General features: G+C 67.8%; 1 protein-coding gene across 2 annotated transcripts; it reads left to right on the forward strand.

Annotated features, from left to right (window-relative positions):
• Positions 1 to 1337: 1337 nt before the first annotated feature.
• On the forward strand, positions 1338 to 8919 carry CRYBA2 (crystallin beta A2). Of its 2 annotated transcripts, none has more exons than XM_075932939.1 (5): positions 1338 to 1360; positions 4296 to 4467; positions 5010 to 5151; positions 7697 to 7839; positions 8658 to 8919. In XM_075932939.1, the coding sequence occupies exons 2-5, from the start codon at positions 4310 to 4312 to the stop codon at positions 8803 to 8805; spliced, it is 591 nt and encodes a 196-aa protein (XP_075789054.1). In that variant the 5' UTR covers positions 1338 to 1360; positions 4296 to 4309; the 3' UTR covers positions 8806 to 8919. The 2 variants fall into 2 exon arrangements, with proteins under 2 accessions (XP_075789054.1, XP_075789055.1); XM_075932940.1 differs by having other exon boundaries at positions 7697 to 7825; positions 8658 to 8898.
• Positions 8920 to 13846: the final 4927 nt, after the last annotated feature.

Raw genomic sequence — 13846 nt, forward strand, 5'->3', positions numbered from 1 at the left:
CAGAGCTGGGATAGAACCCCGAGTCTTAACCCCGCCCCCCGCGCTCTAACCACTGCACTCCACTCCCCTTCCAGAGCTGGCATAGAACCCCGAGTCTTAGCCCCGCCCCCCGCGCTCTAACCACTAGCCCCCAGGTCACTCCCTCAGCCCTGCCTGGGGCTAGCCCTGTTCCCCAGGAAGCCCGGGGGGGGGGGGGACCATTTCCTAGGGGCATTCCCAGAGAGGAGCAGGCTGATCCCTCATCTCCCCGGGCACCTTTCGCCCACCCACACCCCTTAGCCAGCCAGGGGGGGAGGGGCATGGGCCAGTTCGGGGCTGCGGCTGGGACCCAGGACAAAGCTGCTCCCGGGTGGCTCCGCATTTAACCAAAATGGCCCCACCCCAGCCAGGGTGGCCTCAGCCATGCTGCAAAGCCCAGGGCCCGGGGGAGAGGCCGCCTCCCTAGGTGGGGGCTGCAGGGATGGGAGCCAGCCACATCAGCCCAGGCCGAGAGAAGAGACTGGAGCAACCCAGGGGGCCCTGAACCTCTCCAGGAATCCCTTGAGATCTGCGCTTCCTTCCCAGCTCTGGGTGCCTGGATCCGCCCCCTGCTCTCCAGCCTAGCGCTGGCAGGGTCCCCTGCTCTCCAGCCTAGCACTGGCTTCCTGCTGTCACCTGCAAACAGCACCCCCTGCTGGTCACACACTAGCGCAGCCTTGCCAGGGGCTCCCGGGTGGCCGGACGTGGTACTGGCTCCTAGATGCCCCTGGGGGCTGAGGCAGGGCACCGGGATGGGCTGACCGGAGCGTTATACGCTGCCCCAGTGCCACACCGCAGACAGCCTGGCGAGAGGGTGCGGTGCGGGAGGCGGGGGGGGGGGGGGTGCAGCCTTCCCAAGCCCCCAGGGTAGTGAGCCCTGGGCATGGAGCCTGGCACAGGTTGGCACCTGTGACCCAAGGAAGTGAGGCAGCTGCCCCACATCCCCTGACCCTGCCATGGCATGTTGTAAAGCGGCACAGCTGGGAGCTCCCCCGTGGCACCATTGTCCCGCCCGCGGGCTGTGCCCCTAATCCCCCAGCGCGGGCACATGGTGCCGCAGAGAAAGGAAACTGGCGAGTCAGGGACTTTCCCTATTGTGGCCCTGAGCGGCGGAGCGACCGCGGCCCAGCACTTTCCATTGTGCGGCCTGGGCGGCTGATCTCCCCATAGTGGCTGAGTGGAATGGACAGCCGGCCCGGCCGCCGGCCCCCCACCTGGCCCGCACCCCTGCCTGCTGACTCAGCCCTGCCTACATGTGCACACGCTGCACTTGGCCGGCCCGGCTATAAAAGGGCCTGGGTGCCCCGCAGCGCCACCCTCTCGTTTTTGCCCTGCAGACCAAGTAAGTACCAGGCCCCGGCAGCCACCCCCACAGCCCCTCTGGGGTGTGCTGGGGGGCAGCGTGTGTGGCACAGCTGGCACGTTTGGATTCTGGGGGTGGAGCCTGGTTTGGGGGCCTTGCCCGTGTTCTTGGCTGCCCCTCAGCACAGGATTAGGGGAGCTGGAGGGACAGATCACCGTGAGGGCACAGCTGCCATGCACCCTAATAGCCACGCTGGGAAATCACCCAGCTGCAGCCAGGACATCCCAGTGGGGCTGCCCCAGGGTGGGCTGGGAGCTGCCCATGCCAGGCCTGCCTGGCGGTGTGGGCGGCTCTTGGGGGGGCAGCCTGAAGCCAGGGCGGGGCCCCTCGGGGAAGATGCTGGGTCACGTCTCTGCAGCAGGTCCCCAGCCATGTTGGGCTCCCGCACTATGGACCCAGCGTTGCACAACCGAGCCTGGCCTCCCCCAGCCAGAGATCCCGCCTGCCTTTGCCGAGGAACATGGCCTGGGCACAGACGGGCTGCAGGAGGACGGGCCCCTGGAGCCGAGGGGACGGGCTGCAGGAGGATGGGCCCCTGGAGCCGAGGGGACGGGCTGCAGCAGTGCCTAGAGAGCGGAAGGCCAGGGACACGGGGCGGGAGCAAGAGGAGCCCCTTGGGGCTGGGTGGGGAGGTGACTGGAGGGCGTTTTTCTATGGAGGGCCCCACAGCTTTATGGGGCAGAAGCTCAGCCCTTCAGGGGATCAATTTATTGAGCCATCACCCACCCCCGGCCGCAGCCTCCTCCAGATCCACCCTTGGGCAGCAGGAGCCTCCCTGGATGGGGGGTGGACGCCCCCTTGCTGGGCTCTGCCCTGGAGAGGGGACAATCCTGCCTTGGCGCTGGGACAGGACAGGACCCCCTGGGGCGGGGGCTGCTCTGACTCAGCCCCAGAGGCTGCAGTGTGCCCTGCTGGATGCGGGGAAGGGCCCTGCGGGCCCACAGCAGCCCGGCCCCGCTGTACTGCAGCTGGTGGGATGGGGGGAATGGGGCTGGGCGCTGTGGGCTCTGGGGTGAGGGTCAGGGGGTGGGGCTGGGCCGGGGCTGGCGGGGGTGGGGCAGGTCTCCCCTTTGCTGGAATGAAGTTCTCAGGTACTGTGCCCCCCCCCCCGACCCGCTCCCAGCTGGGAGGCAGGGGCCTTGCTTTCCCCGCTGGCTGAGGAAATGGATGGATTGAAATGGGAGGGGCTGAGAGCACCGGGCAGAGATGACTGGAAAATGGGTGGGCCCAGCGCAGCCTGTCTCTGGCACAGCTCTGCAGTGCTCCTCACGCCCCATCTGCAACCCCCAGCCCTGCCAGTGCCCCTCACGCCCCACCGCACCCCACCCCACCCCTTCCAGCCCCTCCCTGGGCTCCCCCCAGCCCTGCCAGTGCCCCTCACGCCCCACCCCACCCCTTCCAGCCCCTCCCTGGGCTCCCCCCAGCCCTGCCAGTGCCCCTCACGCCCCACCCCACCCCTTCCAGCCCCTCCCTGGGCTCCCCCCAGCCCTGCCAGTGCTCCTCACGCCCCATCTGCAACCCCCAGCCCTGCCAGTGCCCCTCACGCCCCACCGCACCCCACCCCACCCCTTCCAGCCCCTCCCTGGGCTCCCCCCAGCCCTGCCAGTGCCCCTCACGCCCCACCGCACCCCACCCCACCCCTTCCAGCCCCTCCCTGGGCTCCCCCCAGCCCTGCCCGTGCCCCTCACGCCCCACCCCACCCCTTCCAGCCCCTCCCTGGGCTCCCCCCAGCCCTGCCAGTGCCCCTCACGCCCCACCCCACCCCTTCCAGCCCCTCCCTGGGCTCCCCCCAGCCCTGCCAGTACCCCTCACGCCCCACCCCACCCCTTCCAGCCCCTCCCTGGGCTCCCCCCAGCCCTGCCCGTGCCCCTCACGCCCCACCGCACCTCACCCCACCCCTTCCAGCCCCTCCCTGGGCTCCCCCCAGCTCTGCCAGTGCCCCTCACGCCCCACCCCACCCCTTCCAGCCCCTCCCTGGGCTCCCCCCAGCCCTGCCCGTGCCCCTCACGCCCCACCGCACCTCACCCCACCCCTTCCAGCCCCTCCCTGGGCTCCCCCCAGCTCTGCCAGTGCCCCTCACGCCCCACCCCACCCCTTCCAGCCCCTCCCTGGGCTCCCCCCAGCCCTGCCAGTGCCCCTCACGCCCCACCCCACCTCTTCCAGCCCCTCCCTGGGCTCCCCCCAGCCCTGCCAGTGCCCCTCACGCCCCACCCCACCCCTTCCAGCCCCTCCCTGGGCTCCCCCCAGCTCTGCCAGTGCCCCTCACGCCCCACCCCACCTCTTCCAGCCCCTCCCTGGGCTCCCCCCAGCCCTGCCAGTGCCCCTCACGCCCCACCCCACCCCTTCCAGCCCCTCCCTGGGCTCCCCCCAGCCCTGTCAGTGCCCCTCACGTCCCACCCCACCCCACCCCTTCCAGCCCCTCCCTGGGCTCCCCCCAGCCCTGCCAGTGCCCCTCACGCCCCACCCCACCCCTTCCAGCCCCTCCCTGGGCTCCCCCCAGCCCTGTCAGTGCCCCTCACGTCCCACCCCACCCCACCCCTTCCAGCCCCTCCCTGGGCTCCCCCCAGCCCTGCCGGTCCCCCTCCCTCCTGACTCACAGCCCCTTCCCCCCAGCTCTGCCGGTGCCCCTCACTCCTGACCCTCATCCCCTAACTCCCCCAACCCTGCAAGTGCCCCTCACGCCCCACCCTAGACCCTGCCAGCCCAGCCCCGGGCTCCCCTCCACCCCCAAAGTTCCTCCATCCCAGCCCTCTGCACCACTGTTCCTCCTGGGAGCAGACTCCTGGGGTAGGTGGAGCCCCAGCCGAGACCCCTGCCCTGCCTTGGCTGGAGCCGTGTGGCTGAAGGGGCCAAGCCCATCCAAGTGGGCCAGGGCAGGGGTCAGATGTGGCTGAGCTGGGCCTTGTCTCTGCAGCCGGAGACTACCCTATGACCAGCCCACCCATGGAGGCCCTGGGCCAGTTCAAGCTGACGGTCTGGGAGGAGGAGAATTTCCAGGGCAAGCGCAGCGAGTTCTTGCTGGAGTGCCCCAGCATCATGGAGCGTGGCTTCCGCAAGATCCGCTCCATCAAGGTGGAGAACGGCCCGTAAGTGCCCTGGCCCCGGCCCCACCCGCCTGCGACCCCCAGTGCTGGCAGCTTCACAGCTCGGCACGTCCTTCGCGGCTCCCTTCTGCGCGGCCGCTGTACGCGGGGCAGCTCCACAGCACAACCAGAACACCAGCCCAGGGCCACAGCACAGACTGGGCAGGCAGGACGCCTGGATCCTGTCCCCACCTCTGCCACAGACTTGCCAGGTGTCCTTGGTCACATCACTTCCCTGTGCTGTGACTCGGTTTCTCCCACTGTGAGAGGGGGAGAATGAGGGCAAGGCTGAGGCAGCACAGGGCTAGAGACGGACTCGCTCCCCTCAGGCCATGCTGAGGGCAATGGGCAGCTGATATGTCCAGGCTGGGAGCAGCCGGTAGCGATGGTGCCATGCAGGCTCCGACGGGATATTTCCAGCCCATTCTGCAGCCCATCAGCAGAGGCTGGGGTCCTGCCCTGCCCCCCGCCCCGGGGGCTTTACCAGCCCTGCTTTCCAGGGTGCATCCTGCAGACACGCTGCTGACACCGCCCCTTTCCTGCAGCTGGGTGGGCTTTGAGTACCCGGAGTACCAGGGGCAGCAGTTCATCCTGGAGAAGGGCGACTACCCCCGCTGGGAGGCCTGGAGCGGAAACAGCGGCTACCGAACCGAGCACCTGCTGTCGTTCCGGCCCATCAAGTGTGCCGTGAGTCGCCCTCGCCTTCCACGCGCAGCCCCGGGCCGGCCCGTCTCCTCCCTCGCTGGCCCAGGGCCAAGGAGACGTGGAAATCTCACGTCACGGATGTGTTGAGCAGGGATGGACAGAGGAGGTGCATGGAGGAGGGGGTGGAAAAGAGAGACTATGAGATTGCATAGACAGATGGACAGATAGATGGAAATGTGTGGGGACAGAGTGATAGGGGGTGAGAAGAGATAGACAGACAGATGGGCATGTATGGAGATAGATAGGTAGACAGGTGGGGGGTGGGGTATAAGATGGACAGAGGTAGCTAGAAGTGCATGGGGGTAGATAGATAAACAGATGGGATGCATGGGGATAGATAAAGGGACAGACAGACAGATAGGGAGTGCATGGGGGTAGATAGGTGGACAGACAGACAGATGGGGTGCATGGGGGTAGACAGAGGGATAGAGAGACAAGTAGCTAGGGGTGCATGGGGGTAGATAGGTGGACAGACAGACAGATGGGGTGCATGGGGGTAGACAGAGGGACAGGCAGACAGATGGGGTGCGTGGGGGTAGATAGATGGACAGGCAGACAGATAGGGTGCGTGGGGGTAGATAGATGGACAGGCAGACAGATAGGGTGCGTGGGGATAGATAGATAGATGGACAGACAGACAGATAGGGGTGCATGGGGATAGATAGATGGACAGGCAGACAGATGGGGTGCATGGAGATAGATAGATGGACAGGCAGACAGATGGGGTGCGTGGGGATAGATAGATGGACAGGGAGACAGATGGGGTGCGTGGGGGTAGATAGATGGACGGGCAGACAGATGGGGTGCATGGGGATAGATAGATGGACAGGCAGACAGATGGGGTGCGCGGGGGTAGATAGATGGACAGGCAGACAGATAGGGTGCGTGGGGATAGATAGATGGACAGGGAGACAGATGGGGTGCGTGGGGGTAGATAGATGGACGGGCAGACAGATGGGGTGCATGGGGATAGATAGATGGACAGGCAGACAGATGGGGTGCATGGGGATAGATAGATGGACAGACAGACAGATGGGGTACGCGGGGGTAGATAGATGGACAGACAGACAGATGGGGTGCATGGGGATAGATAGATGGACAGGCAGACAGATGGGGTGCATGGGGATAGATAGATGGACAGACAGACAGATAGGGTGCGTGGGGGTAGATAGATGGACAGGCAGACAGACAGACAGCTATGGTAACTCCATCCCTGCCTTTTCCGGACAGTCGTACACTGCGCAGGTTACAACCCCAGCTCTGACCCTTCTCACAAACCGGATGGATTTTGTGATTCTGAACAAATCCGGGCAGGCGGCGCCCGGTGGCAAAGGGGCATCTGGCCTAGGGGTTGTTCTGTCCTTCGTGCCGGACATTCCCAGCCGGGCCTCGGCTCTCCCCCACCAGGCTGCGGCCCTATCGCTCCATCAGCAGCGTCGCTGGGGCTTTAAACGCTGGCACGTCCCCTGGCTCCGGCCCCGCGTCCCGCCCCAGTTTTAATAACCGCCAGGCAGATATGCTCCGGCTTTAATAAAGGGGCTGCGATAAGATCACTGCTCGCTGGCAGGGCTGCGCGGCGGGGGAGAACGCGGGGGGGACACACCACATCTAGTGCGGGGGCCTCAAGATTAACCCCTTAGTGCCTGCCGGTCTGCCAGCCAGCGGCACCCAGGCACGGGCCACGCACCAGCCCCGGCTCTGTGCCCACGCTGTCTGCATCCCCCCACGGCTCGCAGGCCTCGGGAAGCTCCGCGAGCCGAGTGGAGACAGCGAGTGTGTTGGCACCGAGACCGTTTTGGCCCTCTCGCCCCTGGCTCATAGGGTGCCTCACATCCCCTAGAGTGAGACAGGGACATGAGCAGCCTGGCCACAGCCCTCCCGCCTGGGCCCCGTGCCAGGTCGCCCTGCAGCTCTGGCCCCCGCTGCCCGTGGGCTCCGGTGGAGAGGAGTGGGAGGAGCAGGCCCCGAGGGCCAGAGGCGTTCGCTGGAGAAGAAAGGGGTTTGCAGGGCTGGCCTGGTGGGCCCTGCCCTGGGCTGGGACCGGGGAAGTGGGTTCGAGTCCCAGCCTGCCCTGTGTGACCCTGGGCATCTCAGCCCCCGGCTTCATCCTCCTCATCTCCATCGCTGGGGCAGAGGCTGGCTCGTGCCGGGTCTGTTCAGTGCCAGGCGCCCTTTGCTGGTTCCTGGCCCAGCCCTGCAGCCCTTGGCACCATTTGTCCCCACACTGGGAGCCGGTGTAGCGCATCTCCCACCAAGGCAGCGAGTTCCAGCTGAAGGTGCTTGGGGCATCAGTCCTCCCCTCTTCCCCCAGGGCACCCCGCTGACTGAGTGGGGTACGGCTGCCTTGCCACAGGGGTGCCAGGCGGGCAGCAGGCCCAGAGGGGGGTGCGCCCCTTCATCCAAACGGCAGGGGCCCTGCACAGAGCAGCACTGGGGAGAGGGGCTGGGTGCAGAGAGAAGAGGGGGCGAGTGGGGACCCCCGTCTCACTGTGAGGGCCCAGTCCTGACCGGCCTCTTCCCTGCACAGAACCACAGCGACAGCAAAGTCACCCTCTACGAGGCGGAGAACTTCCAGGGGCGCAAGTTTGAGCTGAGCGACGACTTCCCCTCGCTGCAGGCCATGGGCTGGGGCAGCAAAGAGGTGGCTTCTATCAAGGTGAACTCAGGAGCGTAAGTGACAGACGGTTCCCTGCTCTGTTCACCCCTCTGGGGCACCTGGCACTGGCGGCAGACGGGATCCTGGGCGAGATGGACCCCGGCTATGTCTCCGCAGGCCCTTGGCAGGGTCTTATGTTCCAAGCAGCCTCCCGCCATGGGCTGAGTGACCCGGGACAGCCAGAGCCTGGCTCAGCCCTCCCAACTTCCACCAGGGCCACTGGCCATCCAGGGCGTATTGCTCCCAGCTGGCTCAGGCCCTAAAGCTCAGTGGAGTCCTCATGCACCATCCTGTGCACTAGTCCAGTCCCTGTGCACTGGGCCTTGTGCACCATCCTGGTCCCTATGCCCTATCCTTGTCCCTATATACTAGGCCCTGTGCACCAGTCCAGCCCCTATGCACTAGTAGGCCCTGTGCACAATCCCGGTCCCTATGCATTAGTCCCTATGCACTGTCCTGGTCCCTATATACTAGTCCCCGTGCATCATCCCATTCTGTGCTCACTAGGCCCTGTGCACCACTCCAGCCCCTGTGCACCGGCTCCATCTCTGAGCTGTGCTGTGAGGCTCTGGCTGAGGCTTGCACTGGGAGGGGGGTGGGGGAGAGGCCAAGCGTTCGGGGGAGGAAGGGCCCCTGCATTCGGGGGAGGCCCACAGAGGCTCAGGGGAGGGCGCATGTTTCTGTCAAACCTGAAGGGAGGGAGCCAACCGGATCCCCCAGGAGGGTGGGGAGAGCATCCCGGTGCCCTGCAGCGGGACCCCACCGGCTCCGGAGGGGCTGTCCCAGAGCGCGCCGGGCCAGGGGCTGACGGTGGTGGTGCTGTGCCCTGCAGGTGGGTGGCATACCAGTATCCGGGGTACCGCGGCTACCAGTACGTGCTGGAGCGGGACAAGCAGAACGGCGAGTTTAAGAAGTACACGGAGTACAGCACGCAGGCCCACACCAACCAGGTCCAGTCCATCCGCCGGGTCCAGCACTGAGCACCCCGGGCCCTGCCGCGCCCGCTCGCCCGCCCTGGGGCCCGGCGGGCGAGAGCCCCGCGCCCGCTCGAGAATAAAGGCGTCTCGCAACCAGGCTCGGCCGCTCGTTCTGTCTGCGCCGTGGGGCAGCGACCCCCCTCCCCCCCACACACACTGCTGGGCGCCCCCTGCTGGCTCCACAGAGTGCCTGCCTACACTCGGGCCGGGGCAGGCGGCTGGAGCGAAAGGAGCTGTCCCTTCCTCTCGCGGGACCCCAACTGGTCCCTGGCGCTGGGGCTCGCGGGGAGGGAGCCTAGAGATGGGGGCGGGTGTCTGGAGAAAGGGAAAGTGAGGAGGAGGCAGAAATTGCGCCCCTCTCTAGAGCTTCAGGCCTGCAGGGGCCATTGCATTGCCGAGTCTGACTTGGGCCAGGGGCTGCGTTTCCGTCCCGGGGCAGGGCCCAAAGTCCCTGAAAAGAGGGGTCACCCTGGAGTACGTGCTGACCTGAACCCAGGGCACAGCCAGCCACGCCCGCCTTGCCCAGGGCCTAAGAGCAGGGCGTGATTTTCAGCCCTCGGCGCCTCGTGCGACTGAGCGTGCAATGAGCACTGGCTTTGCACACGCACGCAGGCAGCTGCACAGAGGCACACGCACGGTGATGTGCAAGGGCCGGAAGCTGCAATCAGCTGCTACCCGCGTTCATCCGTGATCCTTCCGGTCACCGGATCCCCACCCCCCAGGATGTACGAGGGGCACGTGACCTCAGTGCTCCCCTCGCAAATCAATCCGCCTCCACTTTCCCTCCCGCCCACGCCAATTTGTCTTCATCCCACGCAGACCTGATTGCCAATTAGTGCCACAGCTCGGCAGCCACTTCGCCCCCCAGGGTTACCATTGTGCTCCATCCAGTAAACGTCACCACGGCCACGACAAAGCCCCCCTTCTCCAGAAACCCCCTGCTCTAACGGAGAATCCCCTTCGCTGTTGGCAGTATAGAGTCTGACACATGGTGGAGCCGTTCTCAGCGCAGCCAGCAGGGGGGACTGCCCGGATCATTTCACCAGCAACAGCAAAAGCGAGAGTCCTACACTGCCCACAGCCAGCCGGGTGCCCCTCCGCTGGGGTCCTTGTCCCTTGTGGGGGGCCGGTAGGGGCAGGCAGGAGGGAGGTGCTGACAGGAGGGTGGCCACTGGAAGGTGGGGGTCAGGGGATCCTCCCACCTGGACACGCGGTGCCTCTGAACTCGCCTGGATGGTCATTTCTTAGCGCAGCACAAGTCCTCGTGCGCCGGGGTTTGCGCAGCGCCTTGCGCACGGGCCAGGCCTGTCACAGCAGAAGAGGGAGGGGACTGTCCACAGCCCAGGGGGAGGGGGAGGGGGAGTCAGGGTCCAGGGAGCTGCAGCAGAAAGGCGGCCGGTGCTAGAGGATGGGTGGGGGGCCTGGGGGGGAGAGCCGGGCAGCGCAGCTGAAGCAAGCCACTGGCTACAGAAGTGGATGGGAAGGCGGCAGGGCAGCGGGCGGAGGAGGGGCAGAGCGAGGCCAGTGGACCCGAGGGGGGAGGCTAGAGAAAGCATGGCAGGGGCTGGAGTTTCTTTGCACACGTGGGGCGGGCCGGGGCGCCCACAGGATCCAGCCAATGCCGGTCGCCAGCCTGCGGATTTCCCACCGGCCGGGCGGGCCGTGTCTCTGGGCTCACTCACAGTCCCAGGCGTTTCGCCGCAGCCCGGCAGGGGAGGCCTCACGTCTCCTAGCCAGGATCCCCACGGTCCCCTGACTCCCGGGCCTGGAGCTTGAAGGAAAACAAATCGCGTGAGATGTGGAGACACGCGGGGGCGGTGCCCCATGGACACCGGACACAGCCCCTGCCTGCGGCATCCAGTGACAGCACCGGCTGGGGTCAGCAGCAGGGCCCTGCCTGGCATGGACGGGGCAGCTGGACCGGCCTGCGGGTGGGGGTGGCCAAGGGCCCCGGGCACTGGCACACCTGTCCCTTGGCACCAGCGCTGGGCAGGCTGAGAGAGGCAGGGCAGTGTGCCCGGGGTGGCATGGAGGGGGAATAACCCGCACAGAGGCAGTTAACGGCCATATGAACGGAGGGGGGCAGTTGGGAGGCACTTAGGGGTTATTCATTGGGGGCAGTTAGGGGTGATGGTGTAGTTGGGGAAGTTAGGGGTAATGGGGCCAGTGGGGGAAGTTGGAGGTGATTGGTTGGGGGCAGTTAGGGGTTATTCATGGGCCAGTTGGGGTGAGTTTGGGGGTGACTTGTGGGGCGCAGTTGGGGTGACGGGGCAGTTAGGGTTATGAGGCAGTTAAGGGTGACGCAGGCATGTGGGGCTGTTAAGGGCGATGGGGTAGTTGGGGGATGGGAAACAGTTGGGGCAGTTAGGGGTATTGGAGGCAGTTGGGAAAGTTGGGGGTGATTCATTGGGGCAGTTGGGTTAATGGGGGCAGTTGGAGGCAGATAAGAGTGATCGTGGGGCCAGTCCCTCCCTGGGACTCTAGGGGCGGGGGGGGGGGCGGGTTACCGGACATTTCGTGCGGGGCGCAGCCCGGCTCCCCGGGCAGACCCTGGCCAGCAGGCGGAGCAGGGTCCCTTCCCCCACACACGGGTCCGGGGGCATCCCCCAGCCCGCGCCTGAGCGCCCTGGTCCGGCTCTGCGCGCCAGGCCCGGCTGTCCCGGCCACGCTGTCACATCCGCACTGGGATCCGGCCGCGGGCTGGCCGGGCTCCGCCTCCCCCGGCCCGCCCGGTAGCAGAGGGGCGGGCCCCCAGCTGTCAGGCCCAGCGGGGAAAGACCGGATCGGGGCCCCCATCTGGATCTTCTTCGGGGTCCTTTCATCGCGGAGACGCCCCGTGGGAGGCCGGGGGGCGCCTGCCCCCCCCCCAGGTGCCCGGGCGGTGCCCCCCGAGTCTGCCCACGCGACTCCGGTCAGGGCTCGCAGCGGGCCCCTTGCCCTCTCTGGCCCAGCGGCACGGGCGGGGCAGAGGAGGGGGCGCGGCTCCGGGCGGGGAGGTCGGGGGCTGGGACACAGCCCGGGCGCTGCTCCGGGGATCCGTGAGCTCACGTTGGGTTTCCCCCTGGCTCTGGCGCGGCTTCGGCCCGGGGAAGGTCCCGGCCTCTCTGCGCCAGGTCCTCCGTCTGCCCCTCGGCGCAGGGAGGCCAGAGAAGGGCCAGTCCCTGGAGGGGAAGGGCTTTGCTAGGCGCAGAGCCCCAGAGCTAGCCAGGAACCAGACCCTGCCGGTTCCCAGGGGAGTTGGGCGCCTGTGAGGATCGGGGCCTCCCTGTTCCAGTGCTGCCCCCAATCCCATGGCCCGGAGATCCCGGGATCTAAAATTAGCCTGTGACACCCTTTGTCCCTTCCCCACCTCGCTCCCTGCCCCCTTGGATGAAAACACCCCCCCCCCCCCGAGCCAGCCCCCCACCCCTCCTGCCCCCATCAGCTGCCGGCTGTGCCCGGCTCCCCAGCCCCTCTCCCAGCTGCCGGCTGTGCCCGGCTCCCCACGCCCCCCCCCCCCAGCTGCCGGCTGGGCCCGGCTCCCCACGCCCCGCACACCCTGCCCCCACGGCTCCTAGGAGGAAGTGCCTCTCCCCTTCCACAAACACATTCCGGCGCGGCCCACCCTGCCCGGGCAGGTAGCGCACCTGAGCTGCCCGCGCCCGGCCAGGGACACGTCAGCCTCCGGCTCCCTTGTGCCTCTGGCCGGGCTCGGCTGGGCTCCCGCCCTGCTCCCCGGGGCGCAGCGGGTTCGGACGCGCCCCAGGACGCTCAGCCGGGCGAGGAGGGCTGAGGACTCTCTGGGTGCCGGCTGGGCTCCTGACCCTGCTGCTCAGGCCAGAAACTTCCCTGCTGGGGCGGGGCTGTGTGTGGGGGAAGGGGAGCGGGGGGGGGGGAGAGCACCAGATGCAGGGTGGGGGCGGGGCTGGGGATTGTGGGGGGCTGTGGGTGGAGGGGCGGTGCTGGTGGGGGGCTGGCACCAGCTTCACGGTGGGGGCGGGGTTGTGAGTTGTGTGGAGCTGTGGGGTGGAGGGGTTGGGGGGGGGGGGACGGGAGCTGGCACCACATGACCTATCAACTTTTTTTCTTTTCTCCCGGCGCTGGTTCCCTGCTCCGGACAGGGACGGACTGGCCTGCTATGGGCGGCGCGGCCCGAATCACCCCCACCCCCATCTTCATCCGCTGCTTTCCCAGCCCCGGGCTCCACACCCCCCGGCTCTGCCAATACCCCCCGCGCCGCCCCCATCCAGCCCCGGGCTCCACCCCCCCCCCCCAGCTCTGCCAATACTCCCCGCGCCGCCCCCATCCAGCCCCGGGCTCCACACCCCCCGGCTCTGCCAATACCCCCTGCGCCGCCCCCATCCAACCCCGGGCTCCACCCCCCCCAGCTCTGCCAATACCCCCCGCGCCGCCCCACATCCAGCCCCGGGCTCCACCCTCCCCAGCTCTGCCAATACCCCCCGCGCCGCCCCCATCCAACCCCGGGCTCCACCCTCCCCAGCTCTGCCAATACCCCCTGCGCCGCCCCCATCCAACCCCGGGCTCCACCCCCCCCAGCTCTGCCAATACCCCCCGCGCCGCCCCACATCCAGCCCCGGGCTCCACCCTCCCCAGCTCTGCCAATACCCCCTGCGCCGCCCCCATCCAACCCCGGGCTCCACCCCCCCCAGCTCTGCCAATACCCCCCGCGCCGCCCCACATCCAGCCCCGGGCTCCACCCTCCCCAGCTCTGCCAATACCCCCCGCGCCGCCCCACATCCAGCCCCGGGCTCCACACCCCCCAGCTCTGCCAATACCCCCCGCGCCGCCCCCCATCCAGTCCCGGGCTCCACCCCCCCCCCCAGCTCTGCCAATACCCCCCGCGCCGCCCCCCATCCAGTCCCGGGCTCCACCCCCCCCCCCAGCTCTGCCAATACCCCCCGCGCCGCCCCCATCCAGCCCCGGGCTCCACCCCCCCCCCAGCTCTGCCAATACCCCCCGCGCCGCCCCACATCCAGCCCCGGGCTCCACACCCCCCAGCTCTGCCAATACCCCCCGCGCCGCCCCCCATCCAGTCCCGGGCTCC

Source organism: Pelodiscus sinensis, chromosome 7 (genome assembly GCF_049634645.1).
Source record: "Pelodiscus sinensis isolate JC-2024 chromosome 7, ASM4963464v1, whole genome shotgun sequence".
Classification (NCBI taxonomy): domain Eukaryota; kingdom Metazoa; phylum Chordata; order Testudines; family Trionychidae; genus Pelodiscus; species Pelodiscus sinensis.

Bases quoted from the DNA above. Each gene is read 5' to 3' on its own strand.
- CRYBA2 (XM_075932939.1), top strand. From the start codon at position 4,310: ATGACCAGCCCACCCATGGAGGCCCTGGGCCAGTTCAAGCTGACGGTC. The intron at 4,468-5,009 runs GTAAGTGCCCTG...CCTTTCCTGCAG, and splicing joins ATCAAGGTGGAGAACGGCCC to CTGGGTGGGCTTTGAGTACC. The intron at 7,840-8,657 runs GTAAGTGACAGA...TGTGCCCTGCAG, and splicing joins ATCAAGGTGAACTCAGGAGC to GTGGGTGGCATACCAGTATC.